General features: G+C 39.1%; 1 protein-coding gene across 1 annotated transcript in view; it reads left to right on the forward strand.

The window, feature by feature from the left end:
- The window catches only part of YEATS2 (YEATS domain containing 2), a 258,568-nt gene extending 251,554 nt beyond the window's left edge, over positions 1-7,014 (forward strand). Inside the window, exon 28 of the mRNA XM_053709881.1 lies at positions 4,440-7,014. Coding sequence (XP_053565856.1) covers positions 4,440-4,563 — 124 coding nt within the window. The 3' untranslated portion in view covers positions 4,564-7,014. The remainder of the gene's footprint in view (positions 1-4,439) is intronic.
- Positions 7,015-15,067: the final 8,053 nt, after the last annotated feature.

Consider the following 15,067-nt stretch of genomic DNA (forward strand, 5'->3'; position numbering starts at 1 on the left):
CACTTCCAGGGGCTGCAGCGCCAGAGTCGGAGTCCAGGGTGAGGCGATTGGATTTGGTGCAGCCGGTTTCTTTGCTGGACGCAGTGAGTCAGGCTTCTGCCACAATATCAGAAAAGAGAATGGGTCTGAGCGTTGGGCAGTTTCGGTCTGGCACGCATATAGTACTAGAGAAGGATTTGATAAATCAGCTATCCGGTAAGAGCAGTACCCTACCTCCACCTAAGAAACTCTTTTGTTACTCTCCAAAACACCAAGAAGACTGTTCAATGCTGGTCAAAATCAAGAGACATTTCACTTGCCTATACTTAACTACCACGTGGTCCTTAATAGCCTGGCGGCATGGTATAGGGTAATGGGGGACTCACACTATTTCATAGCCTACAATCAACATAAGATACAAACTAGACTGTAAAAATATACTCAGCCTAATTATATTAGACCACATCTGAGACTCTCCTTTGCATTAGATTAATCCGTTATGTACTTACAGGATGACTATGCCTAGCTATTATCTTTATTATCTGCTTGCTAACTTTAAGGAGTATTTAGTTTGACTTTACATTTTTTTTTTTGTATTTTTTTTTTTTTGCAGACCTCTGTGTTTATGTATGTTTATGCAAGTGCGTATATATGTGTGTATGCAGCCACATATAGACAATGGAATATTGTAGGTTATTATTTGGTTTCCTAAAGTGGTTCTACCTTTATTCAATTTTCTGTAATGTAAAGTATATTAAGGTACCTCTTTACATTGTTAATCTACACTCTACCCATTAGTAATCTAGCTGCCCTACTGATGATAACACTTGTGTTGATGTATTAGGGACATTGTGCTAAATCATTAAGTGGCCAATGGGTTTTCACATTATAGAAGTGGCTGAAGAAAGTAAGCGCCCTCATTCTGCTACACCCTCCCCCCTACACTCTGCTTTCATATGCAACAACATGAAACATGTTTAGAGTGTAAAATATTTTAACTCTTAGAGGCACTGTTGGTAGCCACACTCTACCGAACTCCCTACCCCAACAAAGGCATCTCTTTACTCTAAAATTATGCATTTAACCCCTGCTCCCACCCTTCACATGTTAACCTTACCCTCTGCCATCAGTGAGACTGACATCAGCAGTTCCCAGTTTTGCTGAAATATCCAATGGTTCAATAATGTTCCTTTAGAGGAAATCCAGGCATATGTGATATCTGTAGTTTATGCCACAAAAGGCTCCTCTAATGCTATATAATATACTGCTCTGTTTTTTGGGGGGTTTTTTGTTTTTGGTTTTTTTCCCGGTGACAACCTAATGTGCCTATCCTACATACCCCACTTCCCTTAGCACAATGTTTTCATACTATATATTTGCAGAATACTTGACAATGAAGGACATTTGTTCTGATTTTGTTTTATAATTTTGTTTGTTAAAAATATGAAAATAGAGGTTTTCCTTAGAGACTCAAGAGTAGTCTCCTAGTGTCCATGATAGCCCTCTGAAGTTTTGTATTACTGGTAGCATTATGAGGTCCAAAAGTGGCCTCATGTGTCATAGAGAGGGTTTAAAATACCAAGGGCTAGATGTATGACATTATATTCTGAAATATTGTCAGTTGAACATATCCTGTTTTTCATGTTTGTATTCCTAAAATGACTGGAAGTCATTTCGCTGTTTAATTATTTTTTGTTTATTGACATGTCACAATTGTATGCCTTGACTTACACCTCAATTAAAAAAAAAAAAAAAAAAAAAACAGAAACAAATGATATTTAAACATTAAAAAAAAAAAAAAAAAAAAGAATGGAGTTCATTTGGCAGTTGCATCTGAATGAACGAATAATACAAGCAAAATGTATTATTAAACTCACATACAGTGGTTGATTGTGACAATATAGATTTTATTATTTTTACTTTATTTATTTAATGTTTATTTCTTGTAAAATGTTATCAAAAAAACCAACAACCTAAAAACATATATTTTTTTAATTTTTAGAATTTTTTTTTAAAAATATGAGTAAATAGCGTCTCTTTTTGTGCGCATGCACAAATAAAAAAAAATATACCTCAGAGGGAACATGGCTTCTTAGTGATGTAAATCCATAACATTTTTTAACACATTCAGCTTCCTCGATTAATTTTAACCTTAGAAAAATGCAACATTCACAATTAGCTATATACATGCACCTACTGGGTCAGCCACAAAACAGGAAGTTGTCTTTGAGGTAAAGAAAATACCTAACTGACTTTTTATAAGCGTTAAGAACTTCATGTTCAGTTTCCCAGCAGAAAAAAAAAATAACAAGAATTGTTGGGGGAAAAAAACACATAACCTCTATCCTTTAGAGATAAGTTTAAGTTTACAGTGTGTGTAGTACAGAAAGCGCCATACAAGTTGGGAGCCGGTCATTTTGGATTCAGTACAAAGATTTCCATCCAAATATACATATATTCTTATATCGTATAAATATTTTACCTGGGAGATTATTCACATGTGCAAAATTTAAATACACATTTTAGGTTAAGCATCAACAGCCATCACATTCTTGGAAGAAAGTGTGTCACTGTCATGGCTGGTGAGATTTTTGTTCCTCTCTTAATTCTTCCATGTTTGCTTAAGCCAAGATAAGCTCCAGGATATTGCTTTGATTCGTAGGCATTGTAATTATTTGATAGTAGAATTTCCTTAAATTTGCATTCGTCCTGAAATGTTCGCTAAAACAAAAGAAAAATAAATAGTTATAATGTAAAAAAAAAAAAAAAAAAAAAAAAACAACAACACTTTTGCAACTAGAAAAGAGAAACAGGTGTTCAGGGTTCTTGATGTGGATGGGTTTTCTCTCCCTCCCCACCTCTTTTCTCCCTTACCATTAGATTTTCAGACGGAACACATGATGAAGTCTTGGTATGATAAGTGATAATAGACAAATGATTAATGACAAACGATAAATGACAAATGATGTCTGATGACAATTGAATATTGCAGATGTAAAATTTCATGTATATGACACTTTTATGTTTATGTTTTATATTTGTTATAATGTTGGAAAATTAATAAAAAAATATTTTCAAAAAAAAATTAAGTTGTTGTCTTGGAAGGTTTTGTGTTGTTCCTCCTATTTCTTCTGCTCAGAGTCTCAGAGCCTTCGGCTCTGCAATGTGACCCCCCCTTACCCTATTTTTCATGCGGATAAGGAGGTCCTTCGTACCAAATTGGGATTTATTCCTAAGGTGGAAATTGTTGTTCCTTCGTTCTGTCCTAATCCTTCTTCTAATAAGGAACGTCTGTTACATAACCTGGATGTTGTGCATGCTCTGAAGTTCTATTTGCAATTAACTAGAGAATTTAGACAATGTACTGCACTTTTTGATGTATTTTCTGGTAAATGTATGAGGCTTCTGTGGAACAAATCTGCAAGGCAGCCACTTGGTCCTCGTTGCATACTTTTTCTAAATTCTACAAAATCGATGTTTTTGCCTCGGCTGAGTCTTCTTTTAAGAAGGAAAGTTCTTCAAGCGGTGATGCCTTCTGTTTAGGTCCGTCTGTCTTGTTCTCCCTCTCTTCCATTATGTGTCCTCTAGCTTAGGTATTGGTTCCCACTAGTAATTAGAATGGATTTCTGGACTCTCCATGCCATTGGAAAGAAAACAAAATGTATGCTTACCTGATAAATTATTTTCTTTCCTGGCATGTAGAGTCCACAACCTGCCCTAAATTTATTTTAAGACGGCTTTTGTCATTTTCTAAACCTCAGGCACCTCTATAACTTTTGTGTACTCTTCTCTTTCCATATTCCTTCAGCTGAATGACTTGGGGTTTATGGGAAGTGATACTTAACAGCTTTGTTGGGGTGTTCTTTGCCTCCTCCTGGTGGCCAGGAGTTGAATTCCCACTAGTAATTAGAATGGATTCGTGGACTCTACATGCCAGGAAAGAAAATAATTTATCAGGTAAGCATACATTTTGTTATTGTAACCAGTACTCTTAAAGGGACAGTAAAGTCAAAATTAAACTTTCAATGATTTAGGGCATGCAATTTTACACATCTTTACAATTTACTTTTGTTATACTAATTGTATTTCTTGTCATGGTATCCTTTGTTAAAAAGCATACCTAGGAAGGCTTTAGGGACAGCAATGCACTACCAAGAGCTTCTAATTGGTGGCTGCACATATATGCCTCTTGTCATTGGCTTACCTGATGTGTTCAGCTGCTCCTTCAACAAAGAAAACCAAGAGAGTGAAGCAATTTTGATCATAGAAGTAAATTGGAAAGTCAATTAAAATTGTATGATCTAGCTGAATCATGAAAGAAAAACAAATTGGTTTAATTTCCCTTTAAATATTAAGTATGTCACTGTGCAGTTTATAAATGTTATATTCTGTGACAATTTTATTGCCATGTAATTATTTATTTTTTCTTCCTTCCTTCCTTCCTTCCTTCCTTCCTTCAGAGCACCAAGGGAAATCACTATGACAAATGTCCAGCAAGCAATTTGCAGTATTCCAGTATTTGACTTTCTAACAAACAGGCATATGGGGGTATCAAATGCAGATGATGACCCCCCTTCGAAATAAAGCAGCAACATATAATTACACAGCGGCCAAGCAATGAATACTGACCTGAGCAACCTGTAGTGTGTCATATTGACCTGATTCCATTTAGAGAAGAACCTGTGATATGTTACATTTATTTTGCAAATGTGCACTCAAGCAAGTATGTATGTAGCACACTAGTGATTATTCAGTTGACCAAGTGGACTAGAAAGATGAGGTGGTACCGACCACGAGTATTTTTGTATTTTATCTTGTTTTGTTTGTGTACATATGTCTGTGTATGTGTGTATATTTGTACTTACAACTGTGTATAGATTATCTGCTGAAAAGAACATTCATTTGGCTGAAATTAAATCTGAAGACCATGGTTACAGTCTCTGCTAATAGTGATCGATGTCAGTTATTTGCTTAGATGTAATGTGAACCTTATATATGTATTATATGTGTACCTTCTCACGTTTAAAGTGCAGTTTTTCTCTTAAAGGGAAATTAAATCCTTTAAGATTGTTACTCTAGTAATTAATTTATAACTCTCCATATCTGACCTCAGCCGAGGAGATAATAGGTGTTTAAACCAATATGGCAGCACCCTTTAAAGGGACAGTCAACACCAAAATTATTATTAAAAAAAAATAAAGATAATGCCTTTACTACTCATTCCCCAGCTTTGCACAAACCTCTAAGTCACTACAGACAGCCTGTTATCACATACATTTTTAGTAGCTTTTCACAACAAGAGACTGCTAGTTCATGTGGGCCATATAGAAAACATCGTGCTCGTGGGTTGTGGATGACACTTCACTAATTGGCTAAAATGCAAGTCAATAGATAATAAATAAAATTCATGTGATCAGGGGGCTGTCAGAGGAGGCATAGATACAAGGTAATCACAGAAGTAAAAACTATAATAATATAGTCATGTTGACTGCAAAACTAGGGAATGGGTAATAATGGGATAATCTATCTTTTTAAACAACGATTTTGGAGTTGGCTGTCCCTTTAATTTGTATAGACTAACACTACTTCTTTGTTCAACACAAGGGCAACTAATATACTCGTAAAAAATATATAATATTCTCAGGATAATCTTTGCTTTGAATACATCATTATGACTAGCATGTGTTGTTAATGTCTCTTTTTAAAGAGAAAAAAAAATAGAAATATCCTGCATGTTTTCTTTAAATAAATGGATCTGCTTTTTCTCACCTGCCCCTGGTACCAGTCAGCACACATCCTTAAAATCTACTCTACCCTTTGCAAAAAAAAAAAAAAATGTGTGTGACTGTATTGCAGTGCACCTGCTATACCACAAACTAGATATGTGTATTTGGATCCTTTGTGAGTATCCGAATCCAGAAGTAGGCGGCAGCTCGTGCCGTTCGGCGGATTTTTTCAGAACCAGATTTATTCTTGTGAAAGATCACTGCAAATCCAGATCTTAGTGTGGTGATCTTTCACAAGAATAAATCCGGCTCCGAATAAAGATGAATAGCACGAGCGGCACCTACTTCCACATTTGGATCCAAATACACATATCTACCACAAAATATGGTAGATTTAGCTAGATATGTTCCCCTCTCATATAATGATTAACATTAGAATTACCATTTCTTTATTATACCATAAAGCTAAGTATATGTGGTGTAAACAACAGCTTTATATAAAATCCTCTACATTATTTGGACTATACAAGGCTAAACAAATAAATACACTTTTACTTTATAAGTAGGAATCTGTTTTTGTAAAACACCCATGCCATACTGCGACCAAGAAGGAGTGTCTTCACCCCTGTTATTGTTACTCTGTTACAAATATGAACAAAACAAATGCCTATAAATTGTGGTTTCTTTTAGCTCCCCAGAATTCCAATATTAAAGTGATGGTTATCTCTTCCCTTTATTAAAACAGATCCAGAATGTTGGTAATGTTTAAGATGGAATTGAATTAATCAGTTGTAATGAAGGTGCGCTATAACTTGCTTTTTAATATCGACATGAAATTCAAATACCCTGCGCTCCTCCGCCCACTTTCAAAGTCATTTTTTCTGTGAGCTAACGGTTTGAATGGTTGTCCAATAAGGGCTCTATCTAAAACAAAAGGCGCCCAAAGGGGAGAGCACTGATTGGAGAACAGTTCAAACCTATAGCTCACAAAAACAATAACTTTTAAAGTTGGCGGCGGAGTGCAGGGAATTTGAATTACATATCTATATTAAAAAGTAAGTTATAGCGCATTTCATTACAACTGATGAATTAAACCCCATCTAAAATATCTAACATTCCAGATCTGATTTTAAAAAGGGGAGAGTTGGCCATTACTTTATCTATGAATCCAAAAAATGACTTGCAATCTGAAAATGCAGATTGTTGTTGAATAAAGATATGTGGACGTAGCAATAGGAAATGCTACTGGACCCTCATGTAATTAGGATTTATATATAATTTAGACTTCTATTAAAAGTGTTTTATTGTATTTGTTTTGTAAACTGTTTATGTACACAATGTTTCTATTTTTATATATTTTTCTGTCATATTTATGGTGCAACCATTTTTCAAAAAAATAATAATATTTGTATAAAATTAAACAAATGGCATGACCTTTTCCAGTCATGTGCAACTTTAGCCAGATTTACTTTTTCACATTATTAAATGTACAGTGTCAAGAATACAGCATGCGTTATGGTTACAATATAATTGGTAGTCTTAGCCCCCATTAAAACTTAGGAAGCGGGCACTAGAAGTATCAGAAGTCTCCTGCTTAAAAAAATCCAGCACATTCTATACAACAACATCATTTAATATAAATCACCTAAACATCAAACTTTCCAAATATGCAGTTGCTAGTGTTATACGCTGGTACTTTTGTAAATAATAGGGGTTTAAAAGGTTTGTTTAGCTTCTCCTTATTACACAAACTTAATTACAATATTCACAAGCAAGTGTCCCAAAAATATGTAAGCGTGGCTAAATGAGCCACTGCTCATCCGTTTTAATATAAACAGATAGACTATAGCAAAAACAATCTGACTTTATTAATAAATCATAGTACTTTCAGATCTATAGAGCACTGGCTGTTTAACCCAGAAGATATCACAGAGCCAATCAGAACAGTCATTAGCCCATACAATACAGGAGAACCCCCCCCCCCCCCCCATTACATAATTACTGCAACGCTTAACTAATATTGATAACCCTAGTAGTACATGCATAATTCAAAGGTGCAGGAAATTCAGTCTTTAGAAAGTTGTACTCAGTTGGGAGAGGGAACTTTTCCACCACATATTCAACAAACCTCTTGTAGAATAGGCTTCCATACCTCTTGTGTTGAATTTGTTTTAATCTCTCAGGTAAGTAGTAAGTTTTGAAACCTCTCTTGTCAATGAGACATCACATGTGGGATTACAATCCAGTCGAATAGGAGGAGGGGAAAAACACCCATACAGAACAGAGCTTTAATCCCTCCCACTCTCTTAGAATCACTCAGTTAAATGTTGATCTCCAAGATGGAGTCAGGTGAATACTGAAGTGCTGATCTACACAGCTTTGATAGAGGTCATCTAATCGATCTGATGACAGCCTGATGTAAATGAGCTACAGCACTGATCTAAGCAATCACTGTTAAGCACGTAGCAGGGTAATACAAACTGCAGTATATGCAAGGTGCTGTATGCACTCTAGTCACTTTGGAGGGGAGTAGGACAAGGCATAATTTTCTTTCATTAGATGGTGAGAGTCCACAATCATGGGATTAAAGTCCAGTTTTACAAGAGGCAAAACACCCCACACAAGAGCTTTTATCCCTCCCACTTTACTATAATTCCTTAGTCATTTTATTTTGCCTCCAGCAAGGCGGATGGTGAATTGCTGATCTACGCGTCGATTGAAAGGGGTTCTCAAACCAATATGAGATCCATTATTCCTCTCAGTGAGCCAGGAATAGGACAGAGGGGTGTAAAGTAGCACATCTGGCAGTGAGAGTTTGTCCCTTGCCTGTCACAGGTGTCGCTGGGACTTGTCCTGCAGCCTCCTGTTTGTGCATCTAAGTACTTCATCCTTATATCCTGGATGGGTTCTTCTACTGGAAGCAGGTCTCCTGCAGCTTGGTAAGCATGGTAGTGCTGACAGGTAAGTTGGTACCTGCACTCACATAACCTGCAGGCTATTAGCATGAACATGTACACATGAGTCACATAGCCTGGGATCATACTTACATAAACCGGATAACACTACATACAGGATTTGGCAGTAAAATTGAGGCACTGTCTCTGTAAATTAATTTATTTTGTACTGCAATTTCTTCTCCTAGCCTGAAAGTGGTAAGCACCCTTAATAACTAGAGTTTTGCATAAATGCATATTTATTTAACCCTTTATTGACTCAAACTGACATTTTTTATATTTAAAAGTACTTTTTTTTTCTCTCTTAAAGAGACAACCCAATTTTATCTGGTTCTCTCATGGGGACTTCAGTCTTACATTGTGTCAATATTTGTTTCCCTGAGGGTGTTAACCCCTTGTGTGCCTATTATACTGTCTTTTTGTGCTGCTATCTAATTTTAGATACTTGCCTGTCCCTGGTGCAGCTAAAGTCTTAGGACATATTGCTTATTTCTTAGAAGGGCAATCTACTGCCATTTTAACCCCTTCTCATATGTTTTTGCTATACAAGAAAGTGTTAAGGAGTCTCACTACTCAGCTTTGTAACCTATGTGCTGAATATGTGTCCATTGCTAGAAAGGGTCATGCAGTGTTGCGTTTGCAGCACAGTACTTAGTGTTTTGTTATCCCCTAGACAGTTCTTCTGAGCTGTCTCCTAACTTAAAACAGTGCATTCACTCTGCAATTTTACAACTGATTGCTTTAATGCCTCCACCAATGAAGAAAGATCCCTTTGCATCCCTAACGAGCGAGAGGTTTAGGTACCCTGTACCCTCCAGGCATACAATTATAATTAGAATCCTCTTCCTCAACTGAGAACTATTATTCAGAAACCCAGGACATCCCTTCTGAAAAAGTAGCAGATGTGTCCGTTTAAATCAGATTGGAGCACATACACCCTCTATTTCTGGAAGTATTACCACTTTGGCTAGGCGGACTACCATACCTCTCTTAAGGATCCGATGGATAAGGTTTCCTCAGGAAATTCTTTTAGCTGACAGACTATGGGGCGATTTATCATGTGTCTGGCAGACATGATCCGCTGTAGCGATCATGTTCGCCAGACATCAATAAATGCTGACGGCATACACTGTCGGCATTTATCATTGCACAAGCATTCCTTGTGAAATGCTTGTGCAATGCCACCCCTGCAGATTCGCGGTCAATTGTCCGCTAGCAGTGGGTGTCAATGCGATCGGCCAGATTACTGTCCGCTTCCTCAGAGGTTTTAAGACCGCTGCTTCTTAACTCCTGTTTCAGGCGAGCCTGAAGGGTCGCACAGAAACAGCCGCATATAGCAGCATTCATCCAGCTCTTAGTATATCCTGCATATCTGCAGCTACTGCAGTGTGGTGTGTCAACATCTGTCTTTAATTCCCAAGGAAATTCTGCATTGCTTGAGGTTGGTCAAGAATTCAAGCAGTTTCATTTAAGATGTAACTATTGAAATACAAAGTCGGCATGAAATGCGTCTGTGGCGGAGGTGCCATGGATCTCCTTTTTCCTGTTGTTTTTCTTTATTTATTTTTATTGAGTTTTAAATATCACAAGTACAGCAAATGATAAATCTTCTTGCATTTCTATGTGTACAATCATCAAAGGCATATCAAAACAACCTGTCTACAAATAAACAATCACTATAAAAACGTATGCCGCCTAAAACTAATCATAAATTAAAAACTCACGTTTGATTAATCACATGAGAAATATCCCTTTATATTAGCAGTCTTAATGAAAAATAAATTCCCCAAAGCCACTCTTGGACTGGTAATAACTAAGCAAAATGAAAGGGGGAGTGTATAGGACCATGAATGGAAGGACCACTTGTTGGCCCATTATCTAAGATAAATAAACATAATAACAATAAGTGAACCATCATTAGTAATGTTTCAGGAAAACCATATGGACTAAGGGTAGACTGTAATGTCTTTATATTACACAGAAGGAGAGTATATAGTTGTCTGTCAACATCCAGATCAATCATACTAACAGGTATTAGTGCAGACACAGATACTTTAGGATACAACATGTCCCTATATCTATAATTACAGAAGCAATTAATAAGGGGGTAGGATATTTCATTAGAAGGTATGATCCGACTACTGGGTATTAGCCATCTAATGTGATTTGTCTTTGATAGAAGACTAGAATGTGCCATCTCGGCCACAGATAGCACACTGATATAATAAAAACATAAATTATGCTCACCTCATAATTTCATTTCCTTCTGTATGAGCAGAGTCCACGGCATCATTCTTTACTGTTGGGAAATACTGAACCTGGACACCAGGAAGAGGCAAAGACACCCCAGCCAAAGGCTTAAACACTCCCCCCACTTCCCTCATACCCCAGTCATTCTGCCAAGGGAACAAGGAACAGTAGGATAAATATCAGGGTATAAAAGGTGCCGGAAGAGAAAATAAAATTTTGGTCCGCCCATCGGAGTATACGGACGGGGGCCATGGACTCTCTTCATACAGAAGGAAATGAAATTATCAGGTAAGCATAATTTATGTTTTTCTTCTTAATATGAGAAGAGTTCACAGCATCATTCCTTACTGTTGGGAAAACTATACCCAAGCTCTAGAGGACACTGAATAATAACAGAAGGGATAAAAGAAAAGGCGGACCCTAATCTGAGGGCACCACAGTCTGCAAAACCTTTCTCCCAAAAGATCCTTCAGCTGAAGCAAAAACGTCAAATTTTTAAAAGTATGTAAGGAGGACCAAGTCGCCGCCTTACAAATCTGATCCATAGATGCCTCGTTTTTAAAAGCCCAAGAGGAAGCCACCGCTCTAGTGGAATGAGCCGTAATCCTTTGAGGAGGTCTAAGTCTTGCTGACTCGTAAGCTCATCGTATAACACTCCTCAACCAAAAAGATAAGGAAGTCAAAGAGGCCTTCAGACCCTTACACTTCCCAGAGTAGATAACAAACAAGGAAGAAGTTTGTCTAAAATCCTTAGTAGCTTGAAGTTAAAACTTCAAAGCTCGAACCACATCCAGATTATGAAGTAAACGTTCCTTCGAAGAAGGATTAGGACACAAGGAAGGAACCACAACCTATTTCCGGTGTCCCTGCAAACACCTCTGGATGGAGAGACCATTCCCCCGGATAAAAGGATTGTCTGCTGAGGAACTCTGCTTCCCAGTTGTCCATACCCGGAATGTGGATCGCTGACAGCGAGCAGTTGTGGGCATCCGCCCATTCCAGAATCCTAGATACTTCCCTCATTGCTAGGGAGCTCCTCGTTCCCCCCCTGATAGGTTGATGTAAGCCACCAAGGTTATGTTGTCTGATTGGAATCTGATAAACTGGGACGAACCCAGAAGATGCCAAGCGTTCAGAGCATTGAAGATCACTCGAAGTTCCAAAATGTTAATCGGGAGGAGAGATTCCTCTCAAGTCCACAGGCCCTGTGCCTTCCTGGCACCCTAAACAGCTCCCCATCCTGACAGACTTGCGTCCGTAGTCACAATCTCCCAGGATGGTCTCAAGAAGGATGTCCCTTGGGACAGGTTATCTGGACAGAGCCACCAAGAGAGCGATTGTCCAGAGAAATCTGTTGAGACATCTGAATGATCGCCGTTTCACTGTCTCAGCATGCACAGCTGAAGTGGTCTGAGATGGAACCTAGTAAAAGGAATTATGTCCATGCAGGACACCATGAGACCAATCACCTCCATACACCGAGCCACAGAGGGCCTGAAGGAGGTCTGGAGGGCAAGACAAGCAGGTCTGTAAGGAATATTTTCATGGATATGGAATCTATTATAGTACTCAGGAATACTACCCTGGTACTTGGAGAAAGAGAACTATTTTCTAAGTTTATCTTCCATCCATGATATCGAAGAAGAAGTAGAAGATCCTTCGAATGGTTCTCTGCCAGACGACAGGATAGTGCTTGAACCATAATGATGTCCAAGTATGATGCTACTGTAATACCTCTGGTTCTGGCCACTGCCAGCAGAGCCACCAGAAACTTTGAAAAAACTCTTGGAGCAGTAGCCAGACCAAACGGCAGTGCAATAAACTGGAAGTGTTGGTCCAGGAACGCAAACATTAGGAACTTGAAGCGTTCTTTTTGTATAGGAACGTGAAGGTAAGCATCCTTCAGATCTATCGTGGTCATGAACTGTCCTTCCTGAACTAAGGGAAGGATGGACCTTATTCTCTCCATCTTGAATGAGGGGACTGATAAAAATTTGCCTTTAGGTCCAGAATCGTGAGGAAGGTTCCCCCCTTCTTCGGGACCACAAAAAGGTTTGAATAGTATCCCAGACCTTTTTCTGCAAGAGGAATCGGGACAATGACTCCAAGGGAGGATAGATCCTTCACACACCCCAGAAAGGCTTCTTGTTTTACTGGCCTTGAAGACAGGTTTGACAAGAGGAATCTGCCCCTGGGTGGATGAGACTTGAAACCTATCCTGTATCCCTGAGCGATGACCTCCAGGACCCACGGGTCTTGCACGTCCCCAAACCAAGCATCTGAAAAGAACGATAGTCTGCCCCTTACCAGATCCATAGCCAGATCAGGGGCCGCCCTTTAATGCCGACTTTGTCACGGTGGGCTTCTTGTTTTGCTTGGACTTATTCCAGGACTGAGCCGGCTTCCAAGTCCCCTTGGATTGCTCTGGCTTTACGGAGGGCTGCTGATGTGAGGATATCTCAGAACGAAAGGAATGAAAATTAGGACCTTGTCCTTTAGGTCTGTTCTTCTTATTCTGCGGTAAAAAGGCACCCTTACCTCCCGTAACCGTGGAGATAATTGAGTCCAGGCTTGGACCAAATAGAATCTTTTTCTTAAATGGAAGGGAAAGAATTCTTGACTTCGAAGTCATGTCCGGAGACTAGGACGTCAGCCATAGTGCCCTACGGGCTTGAACAGAAAAGCCTGAAGCCTTAACATTCAGGTGAATAATCTGCATATTTGCATCACAAATAAAAGAATTAGCTACCCTTAATGCCTTAATTCTTTCTTGGATGACGTCGAGGGGACCCTCCACTTCGATCAACTCAGATAAGGAGTCGCACCAGTAGGTAGCCGCTCCAGCAACTGCCGCTGCCAGTTGAAAGAAATATCCTGTATGTTAAAACATCTTTCTTAACAGAGTTTCTGTCTATCCTCAAGCGGGATAGTAGTACGCTTAGCAAGCGTGGAGATAGCGCCATCCACCTTGGGGATGGAACCCCACAACTCCAATTAAGAATCCGGAACCGGGAATCATTTTTTAAAGGAAGAAGGGGAAAATTAAGAACCAAGTCTTTCCCATTCATTCTTAATAAGTCTGTGGTACAACCCTGTCCTCGTAGACCTTATCTAACAGAAAGATCATCTTCTGAAGTATCAGAGGCGTCTTCATCAGGGGATAATCTTGTATCAGATAAATCCAACAAGCTAGTAGATGCCCCATGGGAAGGATAGCAATATTTGACCTTTTGCTTGCGCTTAGCAGGGCGAGGTATAGCACTAAAGGCCGTAGACACTGCCATTTGTAACTGCTCAGCAAAGTCTGGCAGTAAAAGGGTCCCTCCCGATGGAGGCTTAGGATTGCTACGGAGCACTGCATGTGTATTGGGAGATGACTGTAGGGTGCGCACCTAATGGGACGGAGATTCCTCAGAGGTGGACGGCTCAGTGGTACTAAACAAATTAACTTTCTATGACATGATTACGTTATCAAGGCATGAGGAATATAATTGAGCAGATGGGTATACCGTGGCCTCCTCACAATATAGACAGGTATTAGACTTAGGTAAAGAGGGAGTACCCGCTAATGCATCAGAATCCTCCATAGCTTGCGCTTATAAAGCAGACTATTACTAATAGGATAAAACGGCACCTTTATACCCCCAATGTCTGGGGCACTCACCACCTCCTATGACCCAGGCCCAACAGAGAAACTGCTTCATCTCCTGTAAATCGCACAGTCAGGAAAGAGGAAATCAGTGTGACCACACCCGGTCACGTGGTGCGCAATGCAGGACCGCCCCTGCCATAGGAAAAAGCACGCCAAGCCTTTCAGGCTGCGCAGCTTACCAAAACAAAAGTAAAACCTGTATGTCTGAGCCTCATCTCACACGTCGCAGCATTATCATAATAAAATTATGTGATTAATTCCCTCTGTTAAGTAATCCCCCGCCGGAGATATTAACCCTTGATTCCATGCAGATAAAAGGAGCCACACTGTGACCCTGACTTCTTGCGTTATCATATGTGTATAAAAAATGAAACGATCTTACCGGAATCTATGCCGTGGTACAGAAACACAACCTCTCAAGTTTGACAGTCTTGTAGTATCGCTCCTGACATGGACTTGAGTGATGGAAGCAGGCAGTGAAACTCGTCAACACTGATTGCTTAGGA

Source organism: Bombina bombina, chromosome 4 (assembly GCF_027579735.1).
Source record: "Bombina bombina isolate aBomBom1 chromosome 4, aBomBom1.pri, whole genome shotgun sequence".
Taxonomy (NCBI): Eukaryota; Metazoa; Chordata; class Amphibia; order Anura; family Bombinatoridae; genus Bombina; species Bombina bombina.